Source organism: Hemiscyllium ocellatum, chromosome 4 (genome assembly GCF_020745735.1).
Source record: "Hemiscyllium ocellatum isolate sHemOce1 chromosome 4, sHemOce1.pat.X.cur, whole genome shotgun sequence".
Lineage (NCBI taxonomy): Eukaryota > Metazoa > Chordata > Chondrichthyes > Orectolobiformes > Hemiscylliidae > Hemiscyllium > Hemiscyllium ocellatum.
This window is the reverse complement of record NC_083404.1, coordinates 112,190,913-112,208,503: the sequence shown is the minus strand read 5'-3', so window position 1 is coordinate 112,208,503 and position 17,591 is coordinate 112,190,913. Positions and strand designations below refer to the sequence as shown.

At 41.6% G+C, this 17,591-nt stretch overlaps 1 protein-coding gene across 1 annotated transcript in view; it reads right to left on the bottom strand.

Moving 5' to 3' along the window:
• LOC132815239 (nucleolar protein 58-like) overlaps positions 1-17,591 on the bottom strand; it is an 87,268-nt gene that overhangs the window by 26,300 nt on the left and 43,377 nt on the right. The window contains exons 7-9 of the mRNA XM_060824054.1: positions 15,241-15,296; positions 3,907-4,005; positions 944-1,033 (exon numbers count right to left, since the gene is read on the bottom strand). Of these exons, the coding sequence (XP_060680037.1) occupies positions 944-1,033; positions 3,907-4,005; positions 15,241-15,296 (245 nt within the window). The remainder of the gene's footprint in view (positions 1-943; positions 1,034-3,906; positions 4,006-15,240; positions 15,297-17,591) is intronic.

Here is a 17,591-nt window from a genome sequence, read left to right as displayed (position 1 = left end):
AAACAATGCATCCTCACACAAGAAAATAATGGACAATTAAGAAATGGCACTTCACTTGCTAGAGGATAAAGGAAAAACATCTTAACAATGAAGCTAGATTTGAGATTTTCTGCATCCAAACAATGTTTAACAACAATCAGGAAATTATCAGGATCTGGAGCGTACTGCCTGAGAATGTGGAGGAGGCAGATACAATATGGCATTCAAGACTGAAATAGACTATTGTAAAAAAGGAGGACATTTAAGGAGGGATATAGGGGAATAGGTTAAAAATCATAACACCAGGTTATAGGCCAACAGGCTTATTTGGAATCAGTTGGACTATAACCTGGTTTTGTTTGATTTTTACCTTTATCCACCCCCGTCCAACACTGGCATCTTCAAATCATGACTACAGGGGGATAGGTGGGAAATGACACTAAGCGCACAGTTCTTATACAGGGCTACTATTTACAAGCCAAATGGCTTCCTTTAACACTAACGATTGTTTGACTCTATAAACATAATTATAATCTATTTTGCCAAAAGCAACAAAGATAGAATTCTGAAATCAGTGAATCAGTATTGTGCTCTGACTAAGTTTCATCATGAATAATACGATAAAGATGACAACACCAATGGAAGTGGTGCACAAAGAAACAACTAATTGCTTGGAGGCAGAGATAGAAGAAAGTCTGTATAAACAGGGAGGAAAAAAATTCAGTTGGGCCTATTTTCAAGGGCACTTAGTTTAACTGACGCATGCATCACATTCATCTAAGTTGGGTCAGTGTGCACACCAACAAAAAATGTCCAAACTGCTGCATAATGAGAGAGGAAGAGCTGAGTGTGTGGCCACATCACAACCAAAAAAAAAAGCAGGAACCATATTTGTTTTAGATCATGCAAATGCAACCGTCTCCTTTTGAATAGTGCTGAAAAGCTGAGTTTCAAATTCACTCACCTTGTAGGAGGATCCTCATCCTTCTGTTTATCACCTTTTTCTAACTTCTTGCTTTCTTGATTTCCAGAAGCTTCACTGGTGGTCTGTAGTCTAGATATCACATTCAATTTAAGCCTTTTGTTATTTTAAAAGTAAACCATATTTTTATATGGATTATATGATGGACATATCTAATGTAGTTGGAAATTGCTTTGCAAAAACACAGTACTTGCTCATTAGAGAAAGGAATGTCAGAACACTGCAATATTTTGGTAAACTAACTAGGCAGAATACGTTCACTCAATTAAATAAGGCAGAGAAGTGATAGGCAGGGAAGAAAATAGAACAAATTTTGGGTTCTGTGCAAGACTTGTCCCACTTTCAATGATCAGTGAGACTATATCTATTGTGCTTATGTGCAGTGATGGAGATGGTAGGCAGCACTTTTATAAAAGAAACCCAGATGGAAGTGCTGTTTTGTCCAAAGCTCGAGAAGCCCATTGCTCAATCAAAAGACCTGAGTTCTGTCTTTTAAGTGAAAGTGTGTAGAGGTTTTAACAACAATTCTTCAAGGCATATGAGCAACACCAGCTCGGCCAACCTTTGTTGCTCACTCTCAGCTGCTCTGGAGGAGGAAGTGGTCATAAGGAGCCATTTTCTCGAACCACTGCAGTCCATGTGATGCAGAAACACTCATTGATGTTACAAAGGAAACAAGCTTCACAATTTTGTCTCACAACAGTGAAGGAACGTTGATATTAAGGTGTACAGGATTGGGGGTAGCATACCAACATGGATAAAGATCCTGGTTAGTTGACAGGAAACAAACACTAGGAATAAACAGCTCTCCATCTGTGCCTCTCCACCCAAAGTAGCAGGCAATAACTAGTGGAGTACTGCAGAGCTAAGTACTTGGACCCCAGCCATTCACAATATACCTGAATGTTTTAGATGAAATAACTAAATGCAACATCTCGAAGTTTGCAAATAACAAAGCTGGTCAGAGGGTAAGCTGTGAAAAGAATGCAGAGATGCTTCAGCGTAATTTGGCTAAATTGAGTGAGTGTGCAAATGCAAGGTTGACAAAGTATATTGCGGGTAAATGTGAGGTTATCCACTTGGTCTGAGATCCTTTGGTCCAACATGGCCATGCCGACCAGATACCCTAGATAAATCTAGTCCTATTTATCAGCATTTGGCCATATTCCTCTGAAGCCTTCCTATTCAAATGCCCATCCAGATGCCTTTTAAATGATGCAATTGTGCCAGCCTCCACCACTTCCTCTGGCAGCTCATTCCATACACACACCACCCTGTGTTCTCCTCAGGTCCCTTTTAAATCATTCCCTTCTCACCTTAAACCGACATCCTCTGGATTTTGCCTCTCCCACCCCGGGGAAAAGACTTTCTCTATTTACATTATCCATGCCCCTCATGATTGTATAAATCTCTATAAAAGTCACTCCTCAGTGACCTGGACGCTCCAGGGAAAATAGCCTCTGCCTCAGACTCAACCCTCCAACCATGGCAAAGCAATGAAGGCAAATGTTATGCTAGCCTCCATAACTATTTTGCATGTTATAGATCTTCCTTACCTTTCTCCACAATAAACACTGCTGCAAAATACTCGTTTAGTATCTTCCCCCATCTCCTGCGGTTCCACACATAGTGGCTCCTGCTGATCTTTAAAGAAGCCTTATTCACTCCCTAGTTACCTTTTTGTCCTTCATGTGTTTACAAAGTCCATTTGGATTCTCCTCAACCTTATTTACCAAAGCTTTCATGTCTCCTTTTTGCCCTCCTGATTTCCCTTTTAATTAAATTCCTACTGCCTTTATACTCTAAGAATTCACTCGATCTTGATTGTCTATACCTGACGTGTTTTTCTTTTTCTTGATCAAAAACTCAAGTTCTCCAGTCATCCAGCATTGCCTACAGCTACCAGCCTTGGTATTTCACTAACAGGAGAAAACCAGAGTCCAGAGACAGTAATCTCATTTTTGAAGGCTTCCCATTCTCTATGTGCGAAAATAGGAATGATCTGAATGGCAATGTATTGGGAAAGTGGAGGTGCAATGAAACCGGGCTGTCCTTGTACACGATTGCTGCACCTGCATACAGGCCTTCAGCAAAGCAATGAAGGCAAATGTTATGTTGGCCTTCATAATGAGCATAGCAGCAGATATTTCTTGCTGCAATTGTACAGGGCCTCTGAGATCACACTTAGAAACTGGGTTCAGTTTTGGTCTCCTTCATTGAAGGTAGAGGTTTTGATTATGGAGGGAGTGCAGTAAAGGTTTACCAAGTTGAATCCTGGGATTGCAGGACCATTGTAGGAAGACAGACTGGATCGTTTAGTATTACATTCATTGAGTTTTATAAGAATGAGGGACAAACGCAAATCTATAAAATTGTACGGAATATATAAGAGACGACAAACGACAAAATGACTCACAAATATATCCTTTACTCATAAAATAATGATATGCATTGAAGAAGCATTGAAGAGATAAAACCTACAGCAAATTTGAAATTAGAAAAAAGATCAGAACTACAAAGAAAGATATTTAACATTTGTATTATCTTTCCTGCACTTTAAAGAGAATGAACTTGTAGCATTTGTTGTTTAGATTATAATTGAATAAAAATTGATTGGTAGTATGGAGGTGTATTCTAAAAGCTACAGAAAAGAGATGACCTTGGAGTGACTGCTCCATTCTGTGCATTTCCCTGCTCTCAATTTCACTCCCGCAGAGAAGTGAAGACTAGGAATCCCTCAAAGGGAAAAAGAATACATCTGATAGAGAGTTTGACAGCAGCTGTACTCACCTGCTTTTAGATATAAGTCTAGTATTCATTCTTTGGCAAAGAAGACAGAAAGAAATTAGGAACTGAGACAGCTCAGAAGGCAGAAAAAGGCTCAAGAAATTATTTCACTAAATCTAAATGCTACAAACATTAAACAGTTTAAACACTTCTCTTACTCAGAATGCTCGTCTTCCTTTTCTGGAAGTTCTTTGCTCATCGGTTTTTCAGTTGCCTCTCTAGAATCACTACTTGCTGATTTCAGCCCTTTATTTAGTCTAAAGTACAAGAAAAAAAAAGCATGGATCAAAAATTTTTCAATTAAACTGAGCAAAGTTTTTCACAAGACCGGCAGGCATGCCAGTTAGATGGTAACATTTAAAACTGACAGCATTAGACCAGAGGACAGACTATTTGGGATCTTAAAAAAAAAGCATTCCAGCTTAAGAGAAATGATTAACAAAATAAAAACCAGCTTTACAGCAGAAATACCTACTAACACAAACTTCTACATTGATTAGTAAATCCAGGTTACCCTTCAATGAGCACCATTTAAACGTTCAAGAATTATATTTACCGGGTCAATAAGCAAATAACCTGCAAGTGCTGATAAGTAAACACTGCTGTTTGCCATTTTTATAAAACAACCTGGATGAGGGCATAGAAGGATGGATTAGTAAATTTGCAGATGACACTAAGGTCAGTACAGTTGTGGACAATGCTGAAGGATGTGGTAGGTTACAGAGGGACATAGATAAGCTGCAGAGCTGGGCTGGGGGGGTGGCAAATGGAGTTTAATGCAGATAAACTCCTAGGAAGGAGCAACAGGAATGCAGTGTACTGGGCTAATAGTAAGATTCTTGGTAGTGTAGGTGAGCAGAGATCTGTGTCCCTGTACATAGATCCCTCAAAGTCGCCACCCACATTGATAGGGCTATTAAGGCATACGATGTGTTAGCTTTTATGAGTTGAGGGATCGTGTTTCAGAACCATGAGGTCCTCTGTTACGTCATAGGGTCAATCTCCTGCTTAATTTAAACCAGCGACACAGAAAAGATTTATCCTGGGCAATAAAATTCAAGGGGCTAAGAACTATTTAAAGTAAAAATTAACAGCTTTAAAGTATAATAGAATAATTAACTAACAACTATTACAAGCCTTTCTCTAACCTATCTTTTACCTTCTCCTTCTAGAATACTAGTCCGATTAAACCTCCATTTAAAATTTACTGAAAAATTCAAAATTTGAAAACCAGCCAGTGATTGAATATTCTCTTTATCTTCCTCTGTAGAGTTGCTCTCCAGGTTGGTGATGTTTTTCTCTGTGCAAACTCTTTCTCGAGACAGGTACCTCTCAGAGTTCTGACTAGCAGCCTACATCTGTTGGTCTTTTGGCAGTTCTCCCCCAACTGTTCAATTTTCCCCTATCTTATACCCACAAAGCACCGGATTGTGTCATTGGGGGGCTTTTAAGATTGTCAATATACACAATTCAAACTTGATTGTAGTTTGGTATTTTTCAGAGTATAATTTAAACGGATTGGCCTAATTCGAATTTGTTTTGCCATCTCCAGGCAACCAGCTACCCTTGCTGTTGGACCAAAAGGTTACATTATATCTTGTTCAGAACGCTTGGTGCTGTCAGGTAGTTCTGCTAGCTTTAACCTTCTCAAAATAGTACAGTACACCCATATCGTCATAACGCCATGAACCATCTTAATGAAAAGAACACATTACCGTAACATACTGATAACTTATATTAAAAGTCTAGCGTAGCTAAAACTGGCTCGGTGGTTAATATTGATTTCAAATGGTCAAATGTCTCCTGAAGTTATTCTGTCCACCTGGTGTCCTTCTTCAGCAAATCTGTTAACGATTCCACTACACTGTTGAAGTTTGGAACAAAGTTCTGATAGAATCTGCTGAGTCCTAAGAATCAAAACACCTCTTTCTTAGGAGGTTGATTGTGAAAATTCCTCCATGGCCTTCGTCTTTACATTCCGTGGGGTCAACCTTCATGATCAATGTTATGCCCCAAGAACATCACTGCTGCTTTCGCGAATTCGGTTTTATTTAAGTTTAATCACCAATTTAGCTTCTCAGTCGTTTGAAGAGCTCTGCCAACTGTACCATGTGATCTTTCCAGGACTTACTAAAGATCACTACATCGCACAAATAGACTGCACAGTGTGTTGACCCAGCTACAACTCTGTTCATGAGTCTTTGGAATGTGGTGGAGGTGTTCTTCATTCCAAAGCGGCATCACTGTAAACTGATATAGACCATTTGGGGTTATAAATGCAGAAATTTATCTTGTTGTCTCTGACAAAGGTACCTGCCAGTAACCGCATTAAGGACGCATCAAGTCCAACTTGGTGATGTAACTGGCTTGTCCAAATTTCTAGGAATTGGATTAGTAATGGTGTTGACCTTCCAATAATCCACTCAGAATCGTTGAGTGCCATCTGGTTTCAGAACTAAGACGATGGGTGAATTCCACTCACTCTGGCTTGATTCGACGATGTCTTCATTGAGCATGGCCTCCACCTCCATCTGACCTGTCTTGTTTTGAAAGGATTAAGTGATAGAGGCGTTGTTTTCATCAAAGCAGTATTTGCTACATCTACTTCGTGTACAATAACATTAGTTCTCCCCATCTGATCCTTACGTATGTTCTTATACTACAGTAACAAATCCTTCAACTGCACTCTATACCCCTTAGACAGGTAGCTTACTAGCCTATCCCTCTCCTCAAAGACATTCATTTTTTAATCTATGTTGACGCACATCAAAATCCACATCATCTGGATTTGATTCCTCACGCTGCAGAGCAGTAACTAACACCAGTTTCTCCAGTTTTTTCTCTAAGTGTAATAAGGTTTCAACATGCTTACATGACATACCCAATACCTTTTTTCTATCTGGCATCTTTACTAGATAGTTCACCTGACTCAACTTTTATTAAATTTGATAGGGACCACTAAACCTGGGTTTGAAGGGATCTACCATCACCAGTTACAGTACTAACATACCAGAGTGTCAGAGCTTTTATCTGCTACTTGTTTCATTCTCTACTGCGCCATCTTGAGGTGCTATTTAGCTAACTCACCTACTCGATTTAATCTCTTCCTCGCCTCCAATACATAATGTAAGTGTGAGATCTCAGACTTTGGTCCTGTCAATGTTTCTTTAATTTCAAAGGTCCTCTCACTTCATGTCTGAATATTAACCTGAAGGGAGCATCTCTAATTGCAAGACAATACGAATGGAATACCTTTATCCCAATCATTCGGGTAATCCTGACAGCAAGTTCTCCCATGACTTTCAAGGTCTGATGCTACCCTTCTAAAGCTCCTTGGGATTCAGGATGATACGCACTGAAGTTAAATGTGTTGTATACCGAAGCGCTATAAGCTCATTAAACAATCTAGCAATAAATTTGACCCTTGGTCCAACTGAATCTCTCTGGGTAGTCCATATCATGTGAAGCAAGCTAATAATTCCTCTGTTAACCTTTATGCCTTGATACTCCGTAATAGAATTGCCTCTGGAAATCTGGTAGACACATCTATTATGGTTAACAAGTACTAGTTCCCTTTTCAGTTCTCCGGGGGAGGTGGGATCCTCACAATCAACCTGTGCAAAAGGTTCTTCACATGCAGGAATTGGCAACAAAGGTAATGGTTTTATTACCGCCTTTGGTTTACCTAACATTTGGCATGTATGACACGGTTGGCAAAAGTTAACCACATCCTTGAGCATTCCAAGCCAATAAAAATGTTTTTGTATTCATTTGAACCCCTAAGTAACTCCTAAAGATAGTTTATGTGCTACCTGTAACACCTCCAGTTTGTACGCTACCAGCAACACAACCTGCTGCACTTCAGCCCATCTCTCCTGTGCACTAACCTGCCGTGGAATAACCCTCCGGAATATTCTCCGCCTCCTTTCAGATTATGCATACACACACACACACACACACACACACACACACACACACACACACACACACACACACACACACACACACACACACACACAAAATATATATAGCCTTTCAGGACTAAAACTTCTGTCTGACCCTCTGCCTGTTCAGGTTTTTTTTCTGCACCATTACATCAAACAGGGTGCCCACTAACTGAACCTAAACTCCTTCATCTTTCTTTACTTTTCACTTTGTGCTGTGACTTATGATAGTGGGATCTGGTTACCCCACAGTCTGGGAAATTACCAGGATATTCCTGTTTAAACTTCAGTTTCTTGGTCTTCCCTGGGCTTCTCCACAACAAGAGGTGTCATTCCCACCTTAGATCCTGCCAAATAATTCCCAAGAACAAATTGAATTCCTAGAACTGACACACTGTCAATCGCTCCCACTGTAATTTCCCCAGTCTCGAGTTGGCACACTAACCTGACAGGAGAATGCTAAATTTCTGTTCATGTATCCCACAAATTACCACACTCTCAGGTAACAGATTAGAAAGAGTGCATATTCACTCATCCCTTACTATCAGCAATTGGTTAGATCCTGTATCTCTCAAAGTTCTAACTTCCCCGCCTGTTCTTTGACTAAACTTTACCCACAGAGGCAAATTCTTTGTAGAGGTCAGCTACTAACTCCATACCCAGCCCCTGTCCAGGCTGCGCACTCACCTTCAGCTCCTCAGCTTTTCTTGGGGTCTCCTTTATTACCTTGACTAATGGTTTAGCTTCTTTTACCACATCTTTTCCCACAGTGCCTTTCTTTGATGACCAGCACTGACTTTATACGTCCCACTTTCTGGCAGCGAAAGCACCTTTTCCCAGTGCCCTTATGAAACCATCAGCACTAATTTTTTGTGTCCCACTCCATTAAAGTGAAAACACCCGAGGCCTTTCACCCTCTGTCCACCTTCTTGGGCTTCTTTTTTTAAATCGTGTGGTAAATTCTTATCACTACACTGGTTTTGTAATGTAGGATCTCCCCATCTCCCAACTTCTATCCCTCAAGTTGAGATTCTGGTTGGGGGCTTGTGTTATGCACCAACTTGTACTCATTTACTAATTCTGCTGCCCTTCTCACTTCCTGAACTTTCGGTTCCTCCACAAATTCTTATCTCTGGAAGTGAGTTTTTAAACTCCTCCAGCAAAATAATCTCTGAGCCTCAAACGCCCTATTTTTAAAGCATGCACACATCTATCAAAATGACTGTTTAATTCTTTCAAACTCAACATGAGTCTGACCTGGGTCCTTTGTGTTTCTGAACTGCTGTCTATATGCTTCTGGTACCAATTCGTAAGCACTTACAATAGACTGTTTAACCTCTTCATAATCTCTTGACACCTCATCTGACAGCACGGCAAATACCTCACTAGCTCTGTCAACCAGTTTAGTCTGAACTAGCATTACCCATAAATTCTTGGACCACTCCAACTGCCTAACCAATTTTTCAAATGAAATAGTGAAGGCTTCAGCATCTTTCTCATCAAAATGTGGCAGAGTTTTGACATCACTATCTTCTCTTTTAATCTCCATCCTGTTAACTTGACTTTGCTGACTAAGTCACAACTTCTCAAGTTCAAATTCTCTTTTTGCTCAGCTAAGAACCTTCTCTCTCTTTCCCTCTCTAGATATAGGAGGGATATCAGAGGCAGTTTCTTTATTCAGAAACTAGTAGGGGAATGGAACGCACAGCCTGCAACAGTTGTAGACTCGCCAACTTTACGGTTGGATAGGGATATGGACAAGAATGGAATAGTGTCGGTTAGGTGGACTTCAGATTGGTTTCACAGGGTGGCGCAACATCAAGGGCCAAAGGGCCTGTGTTGTGCTATAATGTTTTATGTTTTATGAACAGGGTTCTCAATGTCTGTTCAAGACTGAAATAAGGGGACAGATTTCCACTTTATAATTGAGACAGTTTAGGAAAGAAATAATTTCCAAACTTCTGCTGCCCTGCAGTTCCAAATCTTCTGATCTTTAAGCCATCCAACTAAGGGCTACCTATTTTTAACAGTCTTGATTCAGAAATAGGAATATTGGCTAGAAGAGTTTCAACTGTACTTCATAATTAGATACGCCATTAGCTTTTAATAACCAAATAACTTGCAGGGATCGAGGCAGCAGCAGTCAAAAATTATATGCCATGGCTAGGCCAGGATGCCTGCAAAGGCCGAGTGTTCCATACACCTTTATTGACATGGGAGCTTAAGATTTGGACATTCTTCTTTCTTTAAGATCTGGATGTTTTTCTTTCCTTTCAGACCTGGTCATATTTTGGCTCTGTTTCATTTATTTCATATGTTCTTTTCAATTCTTGTTTTTGCAATTAAGATGGCACTGGAGAATTGTAACTGTAGTGATTGTAACAAGCTCAGCCAGGTGGATGTCAGAATAGGAGTTTCTTAATTGGCTCAGATTAACAACCCCAATTGGGAGTCCTAACTGTCAGAAAAGAACAGGCATGTCAAACATCCTGTTCACTGAGGGAGCTGGATCAGTGTTAGTGTCAAGGGCTCTCTACATGCAAATAAAGTGTAACTTGATGACAGGATACTAGCTCCTGTGAAGATACTTCAGTGGTGACAAAAGAAAACCACGCTTTTCAAGAAATGAACTTGCACAGAAAGTTTTCTTTGAATTGGGGTTAGCATTTCTGGCATCATGCCATTTTTTGGGAAGCTGGACTCGTTCGATCCTGCCATCAAAAACTAGCTCTAGTATGTGTAAAGAATACATTTTTTTCCCCCAGTGGGTGAAACAGCATCAGGAACACCAATGCCGGGCACAAGACTCTGCTAAGAGAGACAGTTTACTTTGGGGATGAAGCTTGACGTAGAAACCACAGCTTGCATGGGTAAGAGGCATGGCTGATGCGAGGTCAAGTCCAGTTTTGTATAAGGTTCGGGTAGATGCAACAGTCCTAAACAAGCACATTTAAACCACATGAAAAGCTGCAAACAAATGGTGAGGGAGTAAAGTGCATCTGGTATGTTGACAGCTTGTCCGACTATGCTGGAACCTGTGGGTTTTCCAATTCTGTCAAGCATTGAAGATACTTTGGCATCAGGTGGACTTGGTGGATGTCACTACCTTGACAACCTTGCTGCCTTAAGAGGAGAATGAATTTCTTCTGAGATGCTCCAGGTGCAACAAGCAAACTACTGTGCATTAAACACCGCCTGTATCAGAGGCAGAGTTGGAGATATCCAGGACATTTGCCTCAGGAGGAGGAGCTTAAAAAAAAGACTGGCCTATGTCCCCAGACTGAGAAGGGTATAAATATGGTGATTGTAACACGATCAGCCAGACGACCTCAGAATGCAAAATCCCAGGTTGGGGTTGTTTACCTGATCTATCAGAGAGCCCTGGCTGACCGGTAAGAATAACAATGTCAGACATCTTGTTCACTCAGAGCTGGCTCTGAGGGAGCTGGATCAGTGTCAAAAACTATTCACACGTAAATAAAGGTAACTTGGTGACAGGATTCCAGCCTCTGGAGTTACTTCAGCAGTTTTGTACACTTACACTGGAGTACATGCGACAATAAAATCCAATACTAAAATGTAGGATAAGCCATATGAAACATAGTCAGAGTTGGCTAGAGTTTAGTTTGCAAATGAACCAGCTTGAGATAGAAAGTTCAAATGTTTAACTTGAACTCCAAAGAGAAAGTGAAACCAGGGAAGTACGAAACACAAAAAGCTTAGGTGATTATACATTGACTCCGGACCAGTGGTGCTGGAAGAGCACAGCAGCTCAGGCAGCATCCAAGGAGCAGCGAAATCGACGTTTCGGGCAAAAACCCTTCATCAGGAATAAAAAGGTTGGTCATTATTAATGCAGATGGAGAGGTCCAGGAAGGGGAGGGAGGTGTCAGAGACAGTCCAGGTAAATTTAAGGTCAGGGTGGAATGTGTTGAAGTTGATGAAATGCGGGAGCACGAGGTGGCGCCAATGCAGTCATCAATGTTGCGGAGGCAGAGGTGGGGAGTGGTGCCAGTGTAATTACGGAAGATCAACTGTTCTACATAGCCAACAAAGAGACAGTCATAGCTGGGGCCCATACGTGTGCCCATGGCTACCCCTTTAGTCTGGAGGAAGTGGGAGGATTCGAAGGAGAAATTGTTAAGGGTAAGGACCAGTTCGGCCAAACGAATGAGAGTGTCGTTGGAAGGGTACTGTTGGGGACGTCTGGAGAGGAAAAAAACGGAGGGCTTGGAGGCCCTGGTCATGGCGGATGGAGGTGTAGAGGGATTGGATATCCATGGTGAAGATGAGGCGTTGGGAGCCGGGGAAATGGAAGTCTTGGAGGAGGTGGAGGGCTTAGGTGGTGTCTCGAACATATGTGGGGAACTCCTGAACTAGGGGGGATAGGACAGTGTTGAGGTAGATAAAAATGAGCTCAGTGGGGCAGAAGCATGCTGAGACAATGGGTCGGCCAGGGTGGTCAGGCTTGTGGATCTTGGGAAGGAGGTAGAACTGGGCAGTGCAGGTTCCCGGACTATGAGGTTGGAAGCTGTGGGTGGAAGATCTCCTGAGGTGATGAGGTTCTGTATGGTCTGGGAGATGATGGTTTGGTGATGGGGGGGTGGAGTCATGGTTGAGGGGGCAGTAGGAAGAGATGTCCTCGAGTTGGCGTTTGGCTTCAGTGGTGTAGAGGTCAGTGCGCCAGATTACCACTGCGTCCCCTTTATCCGCTGGCTTGATGGTGAGGTTGGGATTGGAGCAGAGGGATTGGAGGGCAGCGCGTTGTGAGGGTGAGAGGTTGGAGTGGGGGAGGGGGACAGACAGATTGAGGCGGTTAATGTCCTGACAGCAGTTGGAAATGAAGAGGTCGAGGGCAGGTAATAGGCCAGTGCAGGGTGTCCAGGTGGATGCAGTGTGCTGGAGGTGGGCGAAGGAGTCCTCGGAAGGTGGGCGGGAGTCCTGATTGTGAAAGTAAGCTCGGAGGCGGAGGCGACGAAAGAATTGTTCGACGTCAAGGCGTGTATTAAATTCATTGATGCGTGGATGGAGGGGGATGAAGGCGAGTCCTTTGCTGAGGACTGATCGTTCGTCCTCAGTGAGGGGGAGGTCTGGAGGGATGGTGAAAACTAGGCAGGGCTGGGAGCTGGGATCTGGTGTGGGTGTAGAGCTGGGAGTGGGGGCGGAACCTGTAACTGGAGTGGGTATGGTGGTGGGAGGAATGGGGGTGCAGTCATGTGTAGGGGTAGAGTTCCCCTGCAGGTGAGTGGCGCTGGTGGGGGCGGAAGTGGTGGTGACCACAGCAGTAGGGGTGGCGGAAGTCACTGAGTGTGTGGCATCAGTGATGATGTGAGGGACGGAAGTGATGTCACGTGTGATGCATGAGGAATTGAGGGGCGGAAGTGGTTGTGGGAGTGGCCATGATGGGGGCGGAAGTGACATCTTCAATCAGCGTGGGGGTGGCAGCTGCATCAGCTGCATGGCTAATGGTGTTCAAGTAGTTTCCGAGGCCAGGGGAACCTTCTGGAATATTTGAGGAGCACTGGTTATGGAGGTGGGTAGATAAACGTTTGTTGTACTTACAGTTTTTGATGTTTGAGATGGAATTGAAATACTTTTGTTGAGAGTATGAATTCTCCTGAGGATGTAGTACAGAGTGGGTCCTTTGCAATTCTGAGAGTGTGTGGCCCTCAGCTGAGGCAGGGCTGACTGTAGAGAGGTTAGGTGCCGGCGCATTGCTGCGAGCGTGGAACAGAGGATCTTGAAGGAGAATTGATGCTGGTGTTTTTGAATCTGTAGTCTGTACTGTTTGTCCTGTTCGGGTCCGAACTCTGCTGGTTTAAAAGGTGGTCTGGAGTCTGTGGGGGATGTTGGTTACGGAGGCAGGCACTGAGGAAGCAAATGTGCCTGTGGTAGCAAGTTTGTTTCACAACATGGTTGAAGAGCTTCAGGGCAGAGGAAATGACCTGGGAGTTGCAGTGGGAGAGGGACTCCCCGAGATTCTTGTAGAGAGAGGAGGAAAACTTCTTCAAGGCAGGCATCCTTGCAAGAGGATTTGCAGTAAGGTTAAAATCAACAAGGTAAAAACAATGACTGCAGATGCTAGAAACCAGATTCTGGATTAGTGGTGCTGGAAGAGCACAGCAGCCCAGGCAGCAGCGAAATTGACGTCTCACCCTAATTAGTTGAAGAACATCTCACCCTAATTAGTTGTTTAATCAATAGTTACAGACTCCAATTAGATATAGAAAAGCATTAAAGAAAAAAAAGATTCAAAACAGTTTTAGACAGTAAAAAGCAATCTCCTTTACCATTGCAGGGAGAAATACATACAGTAATTAGCAGACATTGGAATGTGGACTGAACATTTTAAGACACTTGTTATCGAAAGAATTCTAGCTTTAGGTGTAACCACAATGTTGTTGAAAATGATCAAAAAAAATCAATATTATTTCCCGTAAAGAGAAGTTTAAAAGGGTTCTGAAATAATAAGCAAGTATCCAATTAGTTGGTAGTTAACAGGATTCAGCTGCCAAATGTTACTGACATTACTATACTTTCATTACTTACTATAGTGTTCATAGTGGAAAGCCCCACGAAAGGAGATAAGAGTCTGGAAGGACCGGGATTGGACCACAAGCCTCTTCGTTGTTTTGCTGAAGCAAACTTAAATTGTATAAGATGCTTTACTGGAGAGCCAATTACAGACAAACAACTCTGCTCCGCTAACCAATAGTGATCGGGGTGGGGTCGTGTGCACTTTAAGTGTAAACTGTATAAGGACGGACATTCGGAAGCTTCTGTGTGCCTTTTTTGTGTGCTGTTACTGACCAGTAAGTCACATAAAGGTCATCTGGTTTGTGTGCCTTTTTACTGTATGCTGTAAATTGCAATAAAGAACACCTGAATCCGCCCCATAACTCCAACTCTCAATGAAAATCTGAGAGCTAAACACTTATCATTTAAGGTTTAGGTCTAGAAGGCAAAACTTCATCAGACATTTGTGGAATTCAGTGGCAAGGAATGGGAAATGAACAAAATCCTTACATTTCCTTAAAGTTAAAGCAAATGCTTTGAAAATGGGAAGGAAATAATCAGGATGTGTAAATTCAGAAATAGCATTTCAATGACAATCAACCCAGAGTTGGTCGAGTGTCAGGTATCCAAGATCAAAGTAACAACAGCTCTGGCAGTTGCATTATATATTTTGTCAAGACAGCTACGTGCTTGTGAAAGTGTTCATGTCATAATTTGGAGTCTAATAAAGGATAACATTTCACACCCTGTACCCAGTATTGGCCACATTCCGTTTCTAATTTACTGTCCAATACTGTCACCATTTTAGAGTTATACGGAGATTGTTGTCAAATTCGCTCAGGGTCAATCACATTTTACAAAGAAATAAGATATCCTACATATACAAACAATCTACAAAATTCATTACTGAGACTCAGAGGTTAAAAACGATTATTAGATGATAAATACCAAAATATTAGAACATGAAAAATGAAAGCAAAAATATCCATGGAGTAAAATACATCAAAAAAATCATTCTCGCCGAAATATTACCTGCTAAGACTATTTTCTTCCTTTTCTTGTCGTTTATTGGTGGTATTGACTTTTTCCTGTGAAGAATAAGGTAATACTAAATAAAACTTGCATGCAAATATTGTACTCAGCATTGTAACATCTCACACTCTTCACAGCATTCATCTTCAAGTGTTGTAAATGATAATGTTATGAAGGTGAGGGACAAGTTAGTTATGCTATGATAGATGGGGAAAATAAACCAAAAAGACTTAATGGTAGCGTCAATGGCTAGTACATTAATAAATAGTACATGGTCTACAAGAGATATAAAATTCTAAGGCATAAGCATCCAAATGGAAAGGTGAATCAACTGTGGTAAATGAATAATTTCATAAATGCAATAGATCAGAGGAAGTAACTTGTAAGGAAGCTTGAAAAAAAAATGGGATTGGGAACAATTTGGAATCCAAAAGGAGAGAACGAAACTGATTAAGAAAGGCAATAGAATAGGATGCAAACTAGCAAATACTGATTCTCAATGCTCTTGATGCTGCTTGTGGTGGTTGGGGGTGGAGGGGGAGAGGGGGGCGGGGGAAGGGAGGTTAGAAGTTACAATATAAAAAGTTATTCTTGAATCTAAACTGGGTGACAACACAACTTGCGAAGAGGGTACAAGGTTGACTAAGATAACTTAAGCAAATAAGCTAGAACATGGGAGACTGCATAGAATACAAACGGGAATACAGTCGATTCTGCAATAATGCACATTTCTTCAAAGCAAATTGGCTATCAATGCAATTGAAGAATTTAGCCCATTTGTTGAACTCAAACTTTCCTTATCTGTATTGGCTATTACCCAATTCCAGCCCATTTGGTTTAAACTGTACTGCTATTATGTGATTTGCTTATAACGCAGGATTGTATGGGAATGGGACTATTGCCTTATATCAGAGCAGACAAAGGGTGAACGTAAAGAAGGCAACTGATCACCACCTTCTGAAGGGCAACTAGAGATGGGTATTAAAAGATGGTTTAGCCAGCCCACATCCATGAGTGTGAAGTTAATCACTTCGAATGAACATAAATAATTTATTCTGTTGTAAAAATGGACAGGGGCTGGCAATTGCAGGTGTGCAAATAGAATTGGGTAGCCATATTCATGAGGTTCACCAGATTAACCTCTGGGATGGTGACGATATCTTCTTCTTATACCTGTATTCCCCAGAGTAGTTACAGGTCGCAGTATTCGGAAATGCAGAGAGATCTGGGTGTCTTTCTCCATGAATCACAGAAGATTGGTGTGCAGGAACAGAAAGTAATCAGGAACGCTTATGGAGTATTTTGGTTTATTGAAAGGGGAAATGAATGCAAGAGTGGGGAGTTTATGCTTTAGTTGTACAGAGCACTGGTGAGATTGTATCTGGAGTATTGAATTTACAAAGGATGTTACTGTGTTGGAAGCAGTTCAGAAAAGACTTACTCAACATACTGGAACAAGCAGAAAATGTGTTGCTGGTTAAAGCACAGCAGGTTAGGCAGCATCCAAGGAACAGGAAATTCGACGTTTCGGGCCACAGCCCTTCCTGATGAAGGGCTCTGGCCCGAAACGTCAAATTTCCTGTTCCTTGGATGCTGCCTAACCTGCTGTGCTTTAACCAGCAACACATTTTCAGCTCTGATCTCCAGCATCTGCAGACCTCACTTTATACTGGAACAAGCAGACTGCATTAAGAGTAAAGGCCAGACAAGCCAGGGCTATATTCCCTGGAGCTTGAGTCAGAGGTGACAATTTTAAAAGAAAAGGTCATTGGGGGCTTGATCAGGTGGATCTGGAAGGAAGTTTATTTTCTTATGGGGGAGTTTAGAAAGAGTCATAGTTTAAAAATAAGAGACTATCCCCTTAAATTAGATGAGGATTTTTTTCCCCTCTGTGCTTTGGGAGCCTTTGGAATTCCTCTCCTCAAAAGGAAGTGGATGTAGAACGTTTAACCAATTTTAAAGGCAGAGTAAATAGAGTCTTGATTTCCAAAGAGATGAAAGGTGATCAGAGACTTGCAGGAATGTAGAGTCAAAATTAAATCATACCAGCCACAATCTTATTAATAGGAGGCCAGGCTTGAAGAGCCAAGTGGCCTACTCCTATAATCTTGATATTTTTTGTTGGCTAAATCAGAGTTCAATCATGTTTTTTGGAAGGATTTCGGCACAGTGGCCAAACAAGTTTTCCCTCCTAATCTTCTCAAACTCATCATGTTAATTATGTAATCTATTCCTCCAGCTTCCCTCACATTTGATTCCAGTCCCAGAAAACTTGCCATTAGTGGATGTCCTGAAATTCACTATCATCACTGTGCTGCTTTTTTAAAAAAAACATTGTGCACCTAGACAAG